The 19,619-nt window shown below is 37.5% G+C and overlaps 1 protein-coding gene across 4 annotated transcripts in view; it reads left to right on the top strand.

Moving 5' to 3' along the window:
• ZDHHC14 (zDHHC palmitoyltransferase 14) overlaps positions 1-18,502 on the top strand; it is a 116,466-nt gene extending 97,964 nt beyond the window's left edge. For 2 of the 4 annotated variants that reach the window (XM_076333792.1, XM_076333793.1), the window contains exons 6-9: positions 1,628-1,730; positions 3,518-3,627; positions 7,373-7,475; positions 17,290-18,502. In XM_076333792.1, the coding sequence (XP_076189907.1) occupies positions 1,628-1,730; positions 3,518-3,627; positions 7,373-7,475; positions 17,290-17,646 (673 nt within the window). In that variant the 3' untranslated portion in view covers positions 17,647-18,502. Of the gene's footprint in view, positions 1-1,627; positions 1,731-3,517; positions 3,628-7,372; positions 7,476-17,244 lie in introns of all 4 variants that reach the window. The other 2 variants (XM_076333790.1, XM_076333791.1) reach the window with 1 other exon arrangement.
• The last annotated feature ends 1,117 nt before the right edge of the window (positions 18,503-19,619 follow it).

Below are 19,619 nucleotides of genomic sequence, written 5' to 3'. Positions count from 1 at the left end.
GGAAACTGACTTCACTAAAGGTTGGCATATGGTTAATATACAGATTATTTTTATCGTATTCTTTTCCCATTGTCTTGTTCCTACTGATTTATTATATCTGTTTTTCTAGGAACCAAAGCCTTTTCTGCTGATGATTCATGTTCCCTAAAAAAACCTTACTATTGAAGTGTTGTAGAAAATAACATTCTCGAAGCAGATGTATTCTGAGTTCATGGCTGTTGTGTGTAAATAAAAATATACATAAATAAAAAACTATGGCAGGAAGCCTTCTATAGAAAGTTGCTCTTTATGCTCGATTATATAAAGTTTAGGAGCAACTTTATTGTCTTATTGCTGAGCAATAAAACATGCACGTGCACACCTTCGCTACCCTCTTGGAGGTGTGGGTGCTCTTGCTGTACCTGTGCTGCTCCCTACAACACTCAGGTGAGAAAGCACCCCACAAGCTCACATACGTGTACCTCAGGTGCAAGTCCCTATATGTTGCACCCGATACTGGTAGTATGCTGTCTGGATGCAGACTACTAACGGCATTTGACAGGGGGGTGCTCTGTCTGGGCTAGGCAGATGCTGGCAGAGTGACTTGTGGCTGTACCAAACCAAGTTTTGATTGCTGCTGTTGCCACTTCAAGTTCTATTCTGCCATTTTTTGTGATTTTCTTACAATTCGGGCTGACGCCTCCTTCAAAAAGTCTTCTTGTAATTCCTCAGCTACTGTTTAATAGCAGCACAGTGAGTTGGGAGTTGATAGTCTTCCTCTTCAATGTAATAAGTTTTGGGCAAATGCTGCTGGGTTTTGAGTATTCAACCCCACCCCAACTATTTACACTCACAGGCTTAACAGGAGTTGTTATTCAGGCCATTTGCCAAGGCTGGGCCATTCAGGCACCCCCACAGATGTAACACAGAATATATCCAGTTATTAGAGAGACCTGAGAGAGAAAGTGGACTTTGCATTTTACTTGGACTAGTGCACTTTGATGCTAGTGTTAGGATCCCTATCAGCATCTTAACTTCAGTAATAGAAGAAAGACAGGAGAGTCTAGCAGTTAGAACATATGACTGAGATGCAGTTTACACAGTTGTTGTTGCTGTACGTATGAGCACAGATCTAGAACCCTTAGTCCTGGCTCAAGACTCCCATTGTGCACTAAATATTTGTACAAACATATCTGTTCAGTCTTTGCTATTAGGCTAGCCCTGGGTTACCTCTCTTGTGTTTGATCTTCCCCTCACCCTCTCAGAACTGTTATTTGCTGTTACTTATCAATTTACCTGTCTTAATACAACTGTGATGACTTTTACAGGGTGAACACAAAAACCTGAATTTCAGCAATTAAGATCAGAACCACTCATCAGTAGTTTCTAGCCTTTTTCAATCTGCAGACTCTTAAATATTTGCTGGTGTAGATGCTGTTCAGTGGCCTGTACACTAAAGCCTACTGACAATAGGCTTGCTTTTCTGAGTTTAATTTTTGCTGACCCCTTTGAAGTATCCCAGAGATCTCAAGGGACTCGTGGGCTATAAGTTGACTACCCTGAATTTTGTGATTGTAACTACTTGTAACTTGTTATTGGATATAATTTTTTTTTTCCATTTGCATATATTTCCTTGACTTTCAATTACTGTGTTGGAAGCTGTGGTGTGTTTTTTCTCAGTATGGTCCATTGTTGGCCTCTCAGGTTTTCACACGTATTTGATCAGCTCCAATCAAACAACAAATGAAGATGTAAGTTCATAGTGTATTTCTACATATATGTTTTTAAATAGTAATGAGGAGGTTTTTCTCTGTTATTCTTAGAGAAGTCATACCTGCCTGCATAATTTTGTGAATGCCTCAGGAGGAAAGAAGGAAGTAACCTGGTCATGCTTGATTCAAAATATCAGAAGAGATCTTTTGGGCTGTATTTGTTGTGGCTTGAAAATGTGCTGGTTACATAGTGTGTCCATTATGATTTACACCCACAGGACCTGTATCTTGAAATAGGAAAATATGTAAGAGAGGAGACAAAGAAACAAGTATATTTTATACAGTAGGAAATTACTAAATAATTTTCAGTATCTCTTGTTCACTGGGAGTCCTAAATATTCTTTGACTCAAAAATTGCTTACTGTAAAAACTGCAAAGTGTGTTGAATTCTCAAAACAAAAATTTCATCCTTTATTTTATTTTTCCTTTGAAATTTCTTTGCCAGTCTGAGGTCTAAAACCTCTGGCAAGGAGTATATAATTAATTTAAAGGTCAACTTTCTCATTTCTACAGTTGTCCTATTTTGCACATAGGTTTCCATTGTTTTGGTGTGAAATTATGTTTAACTGTGTGTGGAGGCCTCATGTGTCCTCCCCTAAGTAAAAGGAGAAATACAAAATGAATGAAAGGAGAAAATAAAAATAGCTAGGTAGCTAATGGTATAGAAAGCTTGTTGGAATTTAGCAAGTAATCTAACAAATTATTTTATAGCTTAAAATTATTTTATTGTAATTTTCTGTTGTACCTTTTTTCATAGGTATCTGGCAAATATAAAAGTAGCATCTTTGGGTCTGTTAGACACATTTTTTGTTATTGTTTAAGGTCACAGTTAAAATTATAAATTTTACAATAAATGCTAATCAACCAGAAAAAACTTACCGAGCAGGCTCAGAATGAATTGTGCCTCAGCATCAAGTATCCAAGCAAGTAGCCTGACTTTGAAGAAATCTACCTCGTTAGTAAGACAGATGAGATACTCTGGTATTCCTCAGTTAATAGGTTTAGGCCAACATTGTCTCTCTAGATGGACCCAGTGTGCTTCCACTATCCCCCCTTCCCTCAAATAAATGTCTCTTAGGAGATTGGAGATGGATTGTTGAAAGTCAGATAGCAGGGAACTGCAGCAGTGTAACATGTCTGAATTTCAAGTAAACTGCTCAGTAATTTCACTTAAAGCATACATTTCCAGTTGAATACAATAAGACATTTTACTCAGGCTCTCAAGTATCTCACAAACAGAAAAGCAAGACTAGCTAAAAGAAAATGTAATATGTGCTAAAAGGTAGTCATGACTGCAGTTGCTTCATAATATTTTAGAGCCATTTGTGAACTTTAGAGAAGATAATGTTGTGTGGTATTGCACAGCTTGAGAACTGACCCAAGAGTATGGAAAAGAAGTGCTCTATTGCTGGCTTTAATGGTACATTGCAATTGAACCTCTTCTGTAGAACATGCCATAATATTTGTAAAATTAAGCTTAGACCATTATGTTTAGATGCTGAAATTCCTACTGTGAGTATATTGATCCTTTGAGATTTTGGATTGTCTAAATCTATGGAGGTGAAGCACGTGCTTGCTTCTAAGATTTTAGGGTCCAGCCTTTCATAACAGCCCAAAGCTCTAAGCCGTTTTGAAAGTGTGATCATGGGTTTTCTCTGGTCTGCCTCTGATTTAAGTAGCATGTTGCTGCTTTGGTAACCCTTAATTTGTCTCAGCCATTTTCTGTATTGTATTATATGTGATGCATCTTGTTCATATCTCTTCAGATTAAAGGATCATGGTCAAATAAAAGAGGTAAAGAAAACTATAATCCATACAGTTATGGCAACATCTTTACTAATTGCTGTGCTGCACTCTGTGGGCCCCTCTCTCCAAGGTAAGAGTATCAAAAGTATTGTTAGTATAAATGAACCCACATGATTATTGATTAAAAAAAAAAAATTATTTCTGATTGCTTGAGTTTACTCAACAAAAATAGTTTTGTTTTACTGTCCATTAGAAGCTTTAATTAAGTTTTTCTTCAGTAGTAAAGAGATAAGTTGGTAAATTGTGGGTAACTGAGTGAGTGATCAGATCCTGTAAAATATATTTAAGGTTGACATCTGAAATAAAAATAAACTTGCTTATCTGTTGTTTGAACTTTTGCCAATGCAGTTAATAACTTCTAGCAGTAAAAGATTTCTAGTAGTTAGTGCTTGCATCATGGGCAGTTAGAAAGTTTATTAAACTCTTACATATCTAACGAATGTGACGTGTTTAGGAGAGTTTAGGAACCTTAATTCTACAACTAGCTTGATAATAATTCATTTTTGTCTTTTCACTCTGAACTGTTTTATTTAAATAGACAGTAAATTTTCTTTATTTATACTACTGTTAACATATATACATTACACTGAATTTGGTGGTCTTACACCAGAAAAAGCTTAATGGATTAATTTTTGCTGCATACATTTTCACTTTTGAAATCCAAAATATTTGTATATTCAAGATTGCAGATGGTTTTTCAGCTTGAACAAAATATAATACAGAGCTGAGACTAGACAACTAAAACTGGCAGCTGGAAAGACTTAATTCTTTTCTTATTCCAGTGCTCAGCGGTTAGATAGTTCACATACTACATGTACAATAGAGGCCCAGTTCCTCTGTAAAGAGTGGCTGACATCTTGTAGATTATTTTTGTGGCATACCTATCGGTTGAAGCTGTTTTGCTTTGTCTGGAATTATGTAGTTATGAATCTGAACTATCGAGAAGAAAGAAAGCAAATGACTTTATAGTCCAGTGGCTAAGGTGTTTCATTGGAAGTGGGATTTCTGTCTTTGCTATTATGAATATCAGAGGTGGTTCTTCTATGAGCAGTCGAAGGTCAACAGGAGAGACTGACATCTTTTCCTAAGGAGGAGACAGCTGAGTTAAGATTTCCACATACTGGGTTAACACTGTAATCCCTGCGATGAGAAAGAGTAACCCTGTCTCTGCTTCCTGCCTATATGAATGGTGCCTGGAGCCAAACCTTTAATTCTGCCACTTTGCTTTTCCTAAAAGCATGTGACATAAAAACTCTATGCCATGCTTCAAAATCTTTTGTTTGACTCTAGGTGGAAATCTTTATGAAAACTACATAATGTTTCTCAGTATCTGAAATAGCATCTTAGGCTGATACAAGTAGCAGCACACAATTAGCCCAGACTGGCATCGGCTCCTGTGTTTTAACAGAGTTTGTACATAATTCTCCTAAATTCCATGTAGCAACATAACTTATTTAGGTGCCAAAGTATTTGCAGAGTTTCTGCAGGGAGATATTTTGTGACCAACAGTAAAAATTTACTGACTGTAAAATGTAAATTATAATCTTGCTTTTTTTGACTTTTAATCTCAGCTGTGTCCCAAGGCACGAAATACTAGTTTTTTCCTTAAATTCTGGTAAAGTGGTTTAGCAGCAATTACAGCTTAAAATTCAAAATGTTCAAGTGCCTTTGAGAATGGAACGCAGATTAAGAGAGGATCTGTAAATAAACCAAACTTTTCTCACTTCTGTTAAAGATCATGTTTCTCGTTTTTACACCTATGCTAAGAAGTTCAGAATGCATTTTACATGTCCTCAACAGTAACTTTGAAATCTTAATTTGATCCATAGCTGTCAGCATAGGTCTAACTAGTATTCTGATATAATAAATCATAAAACTTTTTTAAGCCTTTGGTTTTTGAAGGAGTGCTTTCCACATGGCAGATTGTAATCTCAGGTGGAGTTCTAAGTGTTTGAATGTACATAAAACCCTGTTCTGCAGACCTTCATGAGGAGAGTTTAAACCGATCTCCACGTGGTGGAAACCTCATTGACTTCTGAGAGGGGAAATGCCTTAGATTTTTCTATCCATCCTGTTCTTATCTTTTAAAATTGAAGCCATCTTGACCCTTAGTGAATTCAGAGGTCCCATAAATCAGCAAATAAAACCAGTTCTGTGCTGACTTTAGCTCTCAGGTGTTTTAAGGCATTCCTGTTATTATGTCTTAGTAACTGGAACTATAAACCCTCCAGTTAAAATTTGATATCCTGTGGTAAAATTTTGTATTTTTCCAGATGGGAAGTAACATTGTTCAGGTCACAGGGAAAAAAAACATTTTGGCCTATGATTAAAAATATACGGAACTATAATTGAAAGCTACATATAATTTAAAAAAAAAACAACTTTGAATGAATTGAAGCATAAACAGTTGAAAAGTTTTTGGGGTTTTGGGGGTTTTTTTGTATGGAAGCGATATGAGCTAATACATGTAGAATACAGTACTTTGGTCTGTACATTCAGTTTTTTATGAATATCAACTATGTCGTGGTTTAACCTCAGCTGGCAACTAAGCCCACACAGCCGCTCGCTCACTCCCCCCCAGTGGGATGGGGGAGAGAATCGGAAGGGTAAAAGTGAGAAAACTCATGGGTTGAGATAAAGACAGTTTAATAGGTAAAGCAAAAGCTGCGCACGCAAGCAAAGCAAAACAAGGAATTCATTCACTGCTTCCCATGGGCAGGCAGGTGTTCAGCCATCTCCAGGAAAGCAGGGCTCCATCATGCGTAACAGTTACTTGGGAAGACAAACGCCATCGCTCCGAACATCCCCCCCCTTCCTTCTTCTTCCCCCAGCTTTATATACTGAGCATAACGTCACATGGTATGGAATATCCCTTTGGCCAGTTTGGGTCAGCTGTCCTGGCTGTGCCCCCTCCCAGCTTCTTGTGCACCTCCAGCCTTCTCAGTCGGTAGAGCATGGGAAGCTGAAAAGTCCTTGACTAGTGTAAGCACTACCTAGCAACAGCTAAAACATCGGTGTGTTATCAACATTATTCTCATACTAAATCCAAAACACAGCACCGTACCAGCTACTAGGAAGGAAATTAACTCTATCCCTGCCGAAACCAGGACAAACTACCAGAACCTAAGTGAGGTTTATTGTTCTCAAATTGAGAGTAAAATTGTATGTGGAACTTTAGCAAAATCTTTAGCTAGGTCAGATTATTCCATTCTATTTATTTTTTTATAATCTTATGTAGATTTTTACTTATTTTTATTAATTTCTCCACAAAACATTTTCTTAGATGGAAATAAGAAATTCTGAGTGCATCATTTTGGTAAGAATAGTGGAGCACTATAAGCAGTGTTAAGTAGCTGTCATGAAACACCTGGCAAGTAAGTTGTCTGAAAAGTTCCTCTTTCTTTCTTTCTAAATTTTGTGGTTAAGTAGCTTTGATTTAGAGGTGTGGAAACTGATAACAAAAGAACCTTCAAATTAGATACTGATTCAAAGTGCACTAGTGAGTTTTGTAATTTGTTTTTTCACCTGTGGTTTAAAATTCTTGGTTTTTGTGGTATCTGCTGGTAAGCTTCTAAATCTTTTGTCTATGATAAAAATCCAGAAAAGTAGCAGTACATATGACTATGTGGCAGGTAGTATTACAAGGAAACAATTACCTTCCTGATGAGTAGAAATGAAGTCTTGTACTTCAGTTGAATAAAAGGGGACATTTGAAGGTATTGGCGAGGTATTTTTCTCTTTCTTTTTATTGAGAGGAGGTAGTTATTGATCAGAAATCTCTCTAACACTTTTTCTTTATTTTGATTATTCCGTAGCTTAATTGACAGAAGAGGATTTATACAACCAGATACACCGCAATTAGCAGGACCATCAAATGGCATTACTATGTATGGGGCCACACAATCGCAGAGCAACATGGTAGGAATCATCCCATAGTGTTGTTCATCAAGATTCCTGTGAATGTTTTCCTTCTCCACTTTCATGTGAACTAATCAAGTAATAACTAACTGGATACAGCTGACACTCTGGGTGGAATGACTTGTTTATTAACAGTAAAGAAAAAAACCCCAAGGCTCTTTTTGATGTATGTTTCACACAGTGTAATAGTTATTGCTCATGGATTCTAAAAAAAAAAAAGAGGCTTTTCTACACTGTTGATTTGTTGAATATACTGGCATTTTGACTTGTACTGTTGACACCTGCTATGTCTTGAACTGGAATATTCAAGTATCATGGACTTGCTCTGGTTCATCATTTTCCAGCTTATTGTTACTTTGTATGGCGCTTTCTTCATACTCTATTTCCTTCTTTGCTTGTACACTGCGGTTTTACATAGACTAATGTGTTTTAAAAAGCAAAGATGAACAAAGAGGAGTTTCTAGGGGAGAAGTGTGTTGAAGAAAGAGCAGGAGGACACTGAACTTCCAATGAACAAAAAATGGCAACTGGATTGTTACAGCAAAAGCTTTTAAACATCTTTGAAACTGTGCCAATAGTTTTTACTTTGTTTTTTGCTGGTAGCATTGGCTATCATAATGGAAGATAGGATTTCCAGTGCCAAGAAGAAGAGAATAACTGGAAAGAGATCTTTTTCCAAAGGCAAGCATCTTACATATGTGCCTATTTCTGAATTGTTATCCACATATCTTCATATTACGTGGGTTCTAAGACTTTGTCAGAGAAGCCATGAGTTATGGACACCCTCCCTCTGCCAAAAAAGAGGAGGCCACAAGGCCTTCTGACATAATTCAGCCTTTCTTTTGAACAAAATAAGACTCACTATTCCCAGACAGATTAGTTTTAGTGTCACTGATAAACTGGTATAAAAATTCTGCTGTAGTTCCTAAGCTGTTTTTACTCATTATTTTGAGGATTAAATAGAAGATTTGTTAGTCTCCTTAATGAGAAAATGTATTAAAGACACAGTATTAACTCTGAATCTTCTGTGAGGTGCAGTTGTGCAGAACAAGGTAATGCTCCATGCAAATTTTACTCAAAAAAAAATGTAACTCTGAAAAGAGAAGAGGGGGGTTAAAAAAAAAAAAAAAGGAAAGAGAAAGCAAACCTTAGAAAAATAGCCCTGGTCTTTCAGGGATTACCCAAACTTTCTGACTCTGTCAAGACTTCTTATTTGTGAGGATCATTAAACCACAATAAGTCCCTGGCATTAAATTATCTTGACACTATAAGAATTATACTTGCATTGTAAGAAGACACTAGTTATTAATGAGAAAATCTTGGGCCAATTTGATAGAAAATTGTCTAAATTTGTCTCTAGAAATGAAGAAATCTGCTATGGTATTACTTTGAGTCAAACAGGTAGCTCTTATGATTTTAGAGTGTAATACCTGTAAATACGCAAATTCTTCAAGGATTTGAACTTCTTATATCCTAGAACATCACACTACTCAAACTGCGAAAGGCTTGGGTTCTTTAACAGTTATCAGAGAGAGTCACTTGGAAATGCGCAGCTTTCATTCCTGAAAATGATCTCTCAGAAAAAGCTTGAAAAATGTAATAGGTCGTGTTTAGTATGGAGGAATATCTTTAAGACTGTGATGCCATTTTTCTCAGGGTATTATTCCTGGTCTGTATCCAAGACCAATTGGCTTCTAGTGGCAGCCAGCTATCAGCATTAAAATTTCTCCCTTGAGTTTTATTGCAAACTGTTAAAGACCTGCTTAGTTTCCCAGTCTCTCTAGCACTATTTTGTCTTCCCTGTTTAAAATCTTGCATTCTTTCCCGAGTTGCTTGAAGCAATAAGAAATTATAAATTCATTTCCTGCTGGCAACAATGCAGTGGGACATACCTTTGCCTCTGATTTGTTCTTGTTTCACATTTCCCTTTTTCTGTATTCAAAGGTCAACGGTTTTGCTCTTCTCAGTAGACTCTGTAGCTACCTTCAGGTTCCCATCTCTCCTATCTCATAAAGCAGCAAACAAAACTGATTTCCCTATTTCACAGTTAAGATCTCAATCTCATCCACATAAGACTTTCTTTTTTTCTACCAAAATTAATTCACCTTACTGCTAGCTTAGTTGTTTTCAGCCATTCTGTTCAGTTACCAGATTTCCTGTTCCGATTTAAATTTCAACAGAAATAATCAAGTAAAACTTCATTCTGTTTAAAGCTTTTTCCCATAAAGTGACCCCTAGTACTTTTCCAGGCTTTACAGTATCTGTTTCTTTCAGCTTTCTTCCCAGTACCCAATCTTAAATTCTTCTGAAGAAGTTTGGGAACAGGAGCGTTGGGAACACCAGCCATTCACTTGTTCTCCACTGAGAAAGACCGCTGAAGCTTCTTGAGCGAAAGGCAGTGGAGTGCACTTTATGGCAGAAGCATAACAAGGCATGCAGCATCCTGTTGGGTTTCTTTGGGTTTAGGTTGGTTTTTTTGGTTTTTTTAGAGGAGGAATCTCTGCAAGATTCTCTAGAATCCCTCTTGCTAGAAGTTCAGATGCAAACATCAAAATTTCCTTTGGTGATTGATGGTTGAAATAACAGACTAGCTCAAGCCCAAGACTCCAGTGGAAGCAAAACAGTAGAAGGAAAGTCTTAGTGGAAGAAAAGGTTTCCTTTTTACCTTGTGTCCTCACTGACAAAGGTTAGGCAAAAGAGGGAAAGTCTTCCCTTCTGGAAGGTTGCATATGTCTTGGAAAAAAAGGCAGAGGCATAAAATGAAAAACACTTTCTTGGAGCTGAGGCAGGTGAGCCACAAAGAACTGCCTCGTTTGAAGGGGATGTATCTGGTACTGCAGCTTGTATTATTATGGTTTCAGATAAGGATGGGCAAAATGAAATTCCTTGACTTAAGAGCATGTGTAGATCATAGTCTTAGTCCATAAATACTTTTTAAATGGCAGAGGTTTAGCCATTTATACATCATCAGAGATAATTACATTGTGTTAACAAGTTTGACTCTTTTGAGTACAGGAAATAATTTATTAGAAATCTGAAGTGTGTTCCAGTACACCTTTATGGTGTGTCTCCCTGGATTTTATTCCAGAATGCGTTACATCTTCTTATCTCTACATTGAGTCTTATTGTCTAGATGTTATACTACTTAACCCATATAGTGTGCTAAAATGTCTCTCCTGCCCATTGATGTTAAAGGAAGATTTTAATGAGCATCTTCTATCACACTTGTCTTCTCTTATTCCTTCCCTTCCCTCTTTCCTTTCCTTCGCTTCCCTTCCCTCAAATCTTTTACTCAGTGACTTGTGTCTTTCCAAATAGAATTCTTGTGCCTCACCCAGCTAGCCTCTGGTCATTCTTTAAATCTCTCTAGGTTGCTTAGTATTATTTTCTGCTTTCATTTATTTTAATACATCTTTTAGCATAGCATCATTTTTGCATTTAACCTCAAAATAAATATCAGGCTAAGTTTAAACTTGCCAGACACTTGTTTTCAGTGCAATACATTATCTCTTATTCAGGATGCCATTTTTGGGGCACTATTTTAACAGCTTTTGTGGTAATTTTGCCTTTGAGACTTTGAATATTTCATATAGGAGCTGCCCTATTCGTGCCAGTGACTCAGTTTGTCACAATCTCAGCAAGTCAGGGTTGTTGCTATAATCAGTGCTTCATAGACCCATACTATGATTATTTTTTTTTCTAGATCTTTATAAAAGAGCTTTTTCTCCTGTTCTCTCCTTAGTATCACCCTTATTTTACTAAGAGCTGAAGTTTTATTTACTTTTTTGAAGGCTGGAAGCACATAATGATTTTTTTCCTGGTACATTCCCAGTGTTTTTAATCTATTTTCAAATATAATTTGAAATTAATCTGGTAAATTCATTATCCAGCTTCTTAATATCCTTATCCAAGTGACAAGCATGGTCACTTGGAGCTAATGATCTGTAGATCTGGTATTTCCAAAGTATTTTCCTATTGCATTTTATTGATGGTTGTTTTTACAAGCTCTTCATTAGCTTGATTGCCCAAGTATGTCTATTCTCATTCTTAAGAATTTTTTTGCATGAAGCACAGTATCTCAGCCATTATGAAATCATATTTTTCTCTGTATTTTATTCTTTCTTTCTCTTTCATTTTAAGGTTTATTTTCTTTCTATTCTGAAGAGAGTTCTTATTTCACCATAAACCCATCAGCTACCATTACCTGGATCTGCACTTACGTAGTACTTAGCTTTCTCTTAAAAGCCTAAGTTGGTTCTTGGGTTTTGATACAGGGTATTTTATTCTTTAGTAAGCCGTTACGAAGAAACACAGAATCCATCTCACTCCGTGCACTTTTTTAGAGGCATTAGTTTGCTTTATTTTTACTATGATGTCTCTAAGAATTCTCTAATGCCTTGTGAGTGATAGACTTTACTCCTATCTGCCTCTGTGTCAGGACAGGTTTATTTCTTTGTTTTTAAGAAATTCACTTGTACTCCTGCATTCTAGGCATCTCTTGTTCAGTGCTTAGGTAGTTCCTTGTGTGCCAAATTCCCTTATTTCCAGTTCTCCCTTTCCTTTCCTGGATGCAGATTGTTTAGTTAGTGTTTTCTTACTTATACGTACCACTGAAAATTATAGGAACCGTAACAGTGCATGCGCAACACTTCGTTACCAGTGAGACATGCAGCAAAGTCCTCTCCCAGATGTTCACATCAGTATTTCTAGCACTGATCTGGAAACAGGAATCCAGCTGATCCAGGGATCTTTAACTCTGACCATCCTAGTGTACTTTCTCCTTTGCTTTTCATATTCTCATTATTAGGAGTAAGTATTTCTACCATGACAGTACAAGGATCAGCAAGGATAGGAGCCCCACTTCGCTGGGAGTTTTACGAGTGTGTTTCCTTGTATATTTACTGTCGTACTTCACAAATATAATTTATCATTGCCCAAAATGGAACGTAGGGCTCTTATCAAGCCAACATTACTACAGTCAAGGTTGGTAGAGGACTCTCAATAAAGCATTTTACTTCACAGTTAAAATGGGTTAAGGGCACATGCAGTAAATCAACTTCAGCATTTTGCTTTGGATTGAGGTATGTTTTAGAAGCAATTCTTTTGATTGTGCATATTTACTGCATTTTCGTTCACATCGCAGAGCAGTATGAGAGCACATGAACTAGATTTCTTTCAGAAGATGTGCTCCCAGAATACACCCAACATACTCTAGCCATTCACGGACATTCAATCCATAAGAACAGACAGTAGCTAGTCTGAAGTAAGATCCCTGGAACAGGTATAGTTTCCCCTTTGGCTTCAGAAGCATTTCTCTTGATAGATCTCCTAGTGCACTGTACTACTTGCTAGTGGAGCCATTGACTTGGTGGGTTTTGTGGCTCAGTTGTTGCACAGTATTTGCAATACCATGATTTTGAGTGTGAAATCCTACTGCTGTTGGGAACAGTTATACAGCTCCGTCCCTCCACTCTTTACCCATCTATTGTATCCGTCTAGTATGGCATTTCAGCATTCTTTCTGTTACTTCATAGCACTGTCATTCAGTGCTGTCAGTCTCCTCCGAACTTTTTGTTGTTTGTACTTTATTCAGAGATGCTGAGATAATTCAACCTTCTTTTCCCCATCTCCTGAGAACTGTAACAATTCTTTAATGTTACCAGTGTTTAGAAAATTTTTAATGAAGTTAATTTTAAATTCAAAGTAAATAATCTCTGGCTTTGGCATTAGAAATGTGAAAAATATATTGACATGTACAACTACTATGTTAACATGTATGTTTTGTGTAGTGTAGAAAAAATCAGATTTTCTTCAGGAAAAAAACAAATATTGTTGCTTAGTTGTTTGTATTTATTATTTGTGAAATAAACGCAGAATTTTAGGTTTTGTCTAATTTGCTTTAATTTGTGCCTTTTGATGTGAAAATAAATACAGAGATGGCTAAAATTTCTATGCACACATATAATTGAACTTCTGTACTTATAGAACTTATTAAACTTGTCTTACCTTCAGAATCTGCTGTTCCTCTGAAACAGTGGAAATTGTAAGTGGAAAATAAAATCAGTAGATCAGACATAAGAAGGTACTGGTGGAATAATTTCTACGGTAGATTTTTAGCTATTTAGATTTCAGTACTTGGCTTCCTTTTTGTTACAATCATAGGCCTTTTTATTCCATTTGAAATGCTGGCGTTGAATAATTCATGTGATTAATAGCTAAGACTTTTGGCCCCAAATTTCATTTAGTTAAGAGTGAAATATGGAATCAAGAAAAAAACATCATGCCAGCCCTATAAACAAATCCGATTTCCTTGTTCAGTTTTGTGTTGGCTGTTTAGACTCAAGAATAGTCTACCTGTATAGTATATGTTGTTTTTATCAGATGTTTTTGAGAGCTTCATTGAACACATCTACCTTTTCTAGTATAAACCCCACTCTAGTCACTTTTGAAAGCTGTTTACAGCCTGTATTTTCCTAAGACATTTCATGTTGATCACTGTTAAATAGAACAAAAAAAAGAAAACCTGAAATGTATCTGAATAAGAGGAGAGGCTTTAGGGAAGTGACAGGTGCATGGAAAATGAAGAAGAGATATACAGCACCTGAAGAAGTTTTATAATGCTCTGTTTAATGGGGCTTTATGAGGCTACTTCATCTGTTTGATATTGATTCAGTTGAAATGCACTAGAGTTTGGTAAGAAGAAAATGAATCCACACTATACAATGAGTTCAAGTAAATTACCTTCAGCTAATTTAAAACTGTACTTGTATTGCCTGGAACAATGATTTCCTCTTGAAGATCAGTGCTGAAGCTTCGCTAAAGCAATAAGTCAGCTGCTAACATTATTTGTTTTCAATGTACCCCAGTGGTTATAGGCATTCCTTTGTTATTTAACATGCTCTTTGGCTACTGCTTTTCAGAGAAGATGGATTTTGTTGGTCTTTTTGAAGTTTGAAAATTCAGTTAACAGATCTTTAAGGTCTGCATAGTAAGGTTGGTTGAAGGGCTATAGTTTAATTGAAATCAATACAGGCTGGGGGATGAAGGGATTGAGAGCAGCCCTGCCAAGAAGGACTTGGGGGTACTGGTGGATGAAAAGCTGGACATGAGCCAGCAATGTGCGCTCGCAGCCCAGAAGGCCAATTGTATCCTGGGCTGCATCAAAAGAAGCGTGGCCAGCAGGTCGAGGGAGGTGATTCTGCCCCTCTGCTCTGCTCTGGTGAGACCCCACCTGGAGTACTGCGTCCAGCTCTGGAGCCCTCAGCATAAGAAAGACACGGACCTGTTGGAGTGGGTCCAGAAGAGGCCCACGAAAATGATGAGGGGGATGGAACACCTCTCCTATGAGGAAAGGCTGAGAGAGTTGGGGTTGTTCAGCCTAGAGAAGAGAAGGCTTTGGGGACACCTTATTGCAGCCTCTCAGTACTTAAAGGGGGCTTATGAAAAAGATGGCGACAAACTTTTTAGCAGGGCCTGTTGTGAGAGGGCAAGGGGGAATGGCTTTAAACTAAAGGGGGATAGATTTAGACTAGATAGAAGGAAGAAATTTTTTACGCTGAGGGTGGTGAAGCACTGGCCCAGGTTGCCCAGAGAGGTGGTGGATGCCCCATCCCTGGAAACATTCAAGGTCAGGTTGGCCGGGGCTGTGAGCAACCTGATGTAGTTGAAGATGTCCCACGGCAGGGGGGTTGGACTAGATGACCTTTAGAGGTCCCTTCCAACCCAAACTATTCTATGATTCTATTCTAAATAAGCAGGCATGAATAACAGTATATTAATCAAGAATAGGTTATTCACACTGAATTACTAATTGAAAGCTTGACTTTAAAAGATGCTGGCAGTTTGCTTCTTAGTAAGGTACTTATGCAAGGTTTTAGCTTTAAGCCTGTGAGTAATCCCTCTGAAATTATATGGGACCACTTCAGTTGTTTGGCTGGGGCTGTTTATCATTTTGTGGGGGAAAAAATCGCCTGCAACATATATGAACTCAATTTATGTAATAGGAAGTCAGTGCATTTATCTTTCTGAAAGCATAAGTGTTGGAAAATACATAACTGAGTAAGGTTGGAACTTCTGCCTGTCAAAAAGTAGTTGGTCTGGGGTCCTAAACCACTTAGGTAGTATTTTAAATGTGTCTATCTACTGTGACCAAGTAGTCTGCTTGCACGCTTTCTGAATGTAATGTGTGTGCATCCACTATTAAGCTATTCAGTGGTGGAATTGGAGGACCTGAAAATATCAGAGGAAGCATTCATAATGATGGTTTTTAACATACAGTAAAGGAAGCAAAAGTCTTTCCATGAATTTCCATTGCTGTAATTTTAGTAGCAATGGTTATGATTGGGAATATCTTGAACAGATACTGGATTTGTAATGTCTTTCAGTAATTTGATATAGATCAAAGAAGTCAGTCATAAAGCAGAATGTATTGCTTTAACAGAATCCTTGAAATAACAACAGTGAATAGGCATGTCTTACCTCTGGATGTATTTTTTTATTCTGCTTGCTTGCTTCCAAATTTTCTTTGCTGCACTGGAGTTACAGTTCTATTCACTGACTGTAGTGTTTCTCTTGCACAGCAGAACAGTAGTATGGCAAATGAATCTAACAGGATTTTGAAAATCTGCAGATGTTATAACTGATCAGGCTATGAATTATTAAATTAATTATCGTCCTTGGAAGTTCTCAAAAGTCACGCCAGTTTGTGTTAAAGAAACTTAATTTGGCAGTAGATCTACTACCCACTTAGCTAGCTGGACGTTATTGAAACACCTACCTGTCTTGTCATCTCAAGGAAAGAATGATAATTTTGTATAAACAGTTCTTAGGAATGATGTAGAGCCAAAAGTGTTCCTAGTAATACTCACTGAGCTTGACTGGATTTATATAATGCTGAATTTGGCTTGTTATTGTGAAAGTGCTTGCCAGAAAATTTGGGGTTTGTACCTTGATTCTTCACATTGTCAAGATTAAATTAATCAAGAAACAGACTAAAAATCATGAAAGTTGATATCAAATTAATGCATCTGCAGTGCTGCCTAATTTCTACGCATCCTGTAGAGTACTGAGTATAGTGTAGTATATTCTCTAGAGTGTATATATAATGTATTAAATTGGGAGGGGGGGAACTTTTGCTCGTAGAGGCTGTATTGCCAGCTATATCTTTATTAAACCACCTGCATCAAAGGAATTCTTCTGGAAAACTTCTGTAGCACCTTAATTCTGACATGTGAAGACCAATTAAAAAAAAGACACTTGCCTAGTGTTTTTGAACTTGGAAAGATGCTTGGATTATGCCTTTGGGCCTCTCTCTGAACTGCTAGCTACTCTAGGGTAAAAGGAGTAGTGTGGAAGTGATTCACCTCACCTGGAATCGGGGAGGTTTTGAGGTGCCCGATGCAGTTAGTTACACACGGACTGTGCAGCTAGGCTTTCCAAATGACTTCGAACAAGAATAAGCAAAGCGTTTGAATTACAGTACTCAAAGTACTATTTTAGAGGTTACCAAAACCCTTAAGTGAGCACTGTAAATGTTTATCACAATTTACTTTGACGGTAATCCAAAGCACTGGCTCAGTTACGCATGCTTTTTTTTTTTTCCCCGGGCAGCATGCAATGGGATTTTTGGGTGGCTAACCATGGAATGATACTAATGGCTTTCTTTTTTCTCTTCACATCCCATTCTTTTCCATATCTTTTTGTCCATATTCTCCCTTTTTTTCTCTGTTTTGTTTGCCTTATATGTTTTTGACACCCTTCCATTCTACAGTGTGACCAAGATCAGTGCATTCAGAGCACTAAATTCGTTTTGCAGGCCGCTGCCACCCCCCTACTACAGAGTGAGCCAAGCATAACAAGTGAAGAGCTACCTTTACCAGGAAAGACTACTATCAGTGGGCCTTGTGCAACTCTAACTCTAGGGCAACCAACACCACCGTCTTCTATGCCAAATCTCACATCAGATACAGGTTTGACAGACATGATACCATTAAAAGACGAACATGAAGGTCATCAGTTTCTCACTCCTGAAGAAGCTCCATCACCCCCTGGGATGCTGCCAAGTGGAAGTCCTATTACACACAGCCATACAATGCACGTCCTGAGTCTAGCCAGCCAGGATTCATTGCATGAAGACTCAGTACGTGGTCTCGTGAAGCTTAGCTCAGTTTGAACAGCTTTTTTGAACGTTGCACCATTTCTTGGTGTCTATATAAATCTCTACTTATCACGAATGATACTGCAGTACCACTGTAAGACTTCGTAACATGCCTGTAATGGAAACTTTATCACGTAATGGAGTCTACTAAAAAGACAAGTTATTTTTTCAATGGAGCTATGGCATTTTTTTGACCAGGTTGCTAATGGTTGTGCTTTGATGGTGACTGCATTTTATTTTTAAGCAAAACCAGAAATGGTCAATAATCTTGTTTCCTGAAGCTTGGGTACAGCAAGTTGGAATTCAGCCTGTAACAAACGCCATGTACAGTACAAAAGAGAGAGATTCTTGGATGTAAGTGTCATGCTCTGTGTTATATGCTCTTGTAATACACACTTGTTAAGGCTTACCACACTTGTGGCCAGAATGATCTGCACTTACATGTTATGCTACTAATATTTGAGATAGAAAATTACCATTCCATTTGTTAATACACAAAAAAAAAAACAAGACTGCAGATATGGATTTGCATGCCACGCTACAGTATGTGTTACAGTGGTGTTGGTATTAAGAGAAAGTGCTGCTTTTTTATTTGTGACTTTCAAAGTGCTGTTTCATTTAAAGACAGTGCAACAAAAAAATTAATGGACTATATTATTTTTTCAATTTATTAAAGTTTATTTTAAATTAATCAGTGGTGCCTAGAAGATGGAGAATTACTGATTTGATCATGTTGCATATCATTTAACCTTCTGTTTAAGTGTTCAGAGTTGAGGTATTGTGTTGTGCCATACCACGAGATTCTTTCACTCCCTAATGTGATACAATTACCTGTGGACCTCCAATAAAATGACATCCTCTATTTGTTGGACATGTGTACAGTTATCCTTGCACAGTTTTCCTGGGGAAAGAGGGGGAAATGATGATTTGTTGTCATAGTTTGTAAAGATTTGACTGGAGTCAAAACCAGAGCTATGGAAGAAGAGCTGGTTACAATTAGGATTGCTTCAGCGTCTTTTGTGGTTTTGTTTGAGATCTGTATTTGTTCCCATAAGAATTCTTCATTTGGAAACAGTAGTTAGCCTCTGCTTGGACTGTAATTCTGTGTTCCTTATCATATGGCTAAAGGGTGAGGGGCTTAAGATTCAAGATGAAGACCGACAGCTTAGTGAAGTAATCTTAAATGGTTAACAATAGACTGTAGCTGCCCCCAGCCATCATCCTTCATTTGTATTTGTCCTTTAATATTTTAAACTGAAATCCTGATTTCATAGAATTCTTCTGTGCTTTTTTTTTTGTTTAAGTAAAGCACAACAAAAAGGTTGACGAGATTTTTATAATTATTTTTTGTGATAGCTGAAGAGAACCTTAGTTAAGCTGAGAAAGTTTAATAGCTTTAATACTGTATTTACCATGCTTTTCAGGATGTGGAACCTGGATTCTTCTTTGCTCAGGACAAACTAAGTGCAGAATGTGCTTTATTTGATGCTTCTACGGCATGAAAGCGTTCACTAGTTAAGAAATGTAACAGTTCTGTTTTGCTCACCATGGTCATTCACTGACACCAAGCTAAAAATCTTTTTCTTTTTACTTTCGTTGTTGAAATTGAAGACAATCAGCCTGCAGAAAATCAGTCACCCATGCTATTGAAGCTTCAGACAAGATACTGACAAATATCCTACTCCTCTAAGATTTCATAAGCAATCTGTTTCTATAATTGATGACACTAGCTTTGACCTAATTCAGCGTGTAGAACATAGCAACGCTTTCTGTCTTTAAGTGCCGAAACGGGTCCACCAAAGAACCTCTGGCAGACAAGTCTGTCCTAGCTATTGGAGCCACCAAAGAACCTCTGGCAGACAAGTCTGTCCCAGCTACTGGAGCCACCCTCCCATCATTTTCCTGAAGCTGGGACAGTTTCGAGTTCTTTCCACCAGCCAAACTGTAGTGACTGACATGTCCCAGTTGGCTGGTCTCCCAATAAGCCC

The sequence above is a fragment of the Aptenodytes patagonicus genome, chromosome 3 (genome assembly GCF_965638725.1).
Source record: "Aptenodytes patagonicus chromosome 3, bAptPat1.pri.cur, whole genome shotgun sequence".
Classification (NCBI taxonomy): Eukaryota; Metazoa; Chordata; class Aves; order Sphenisciformes; family Spheniscidae; genus Aptenodytes; species Aptenodytes patagonicus.
This window is presented reverse-complemented; position numbering and strand designations above follow the sequence as displayed.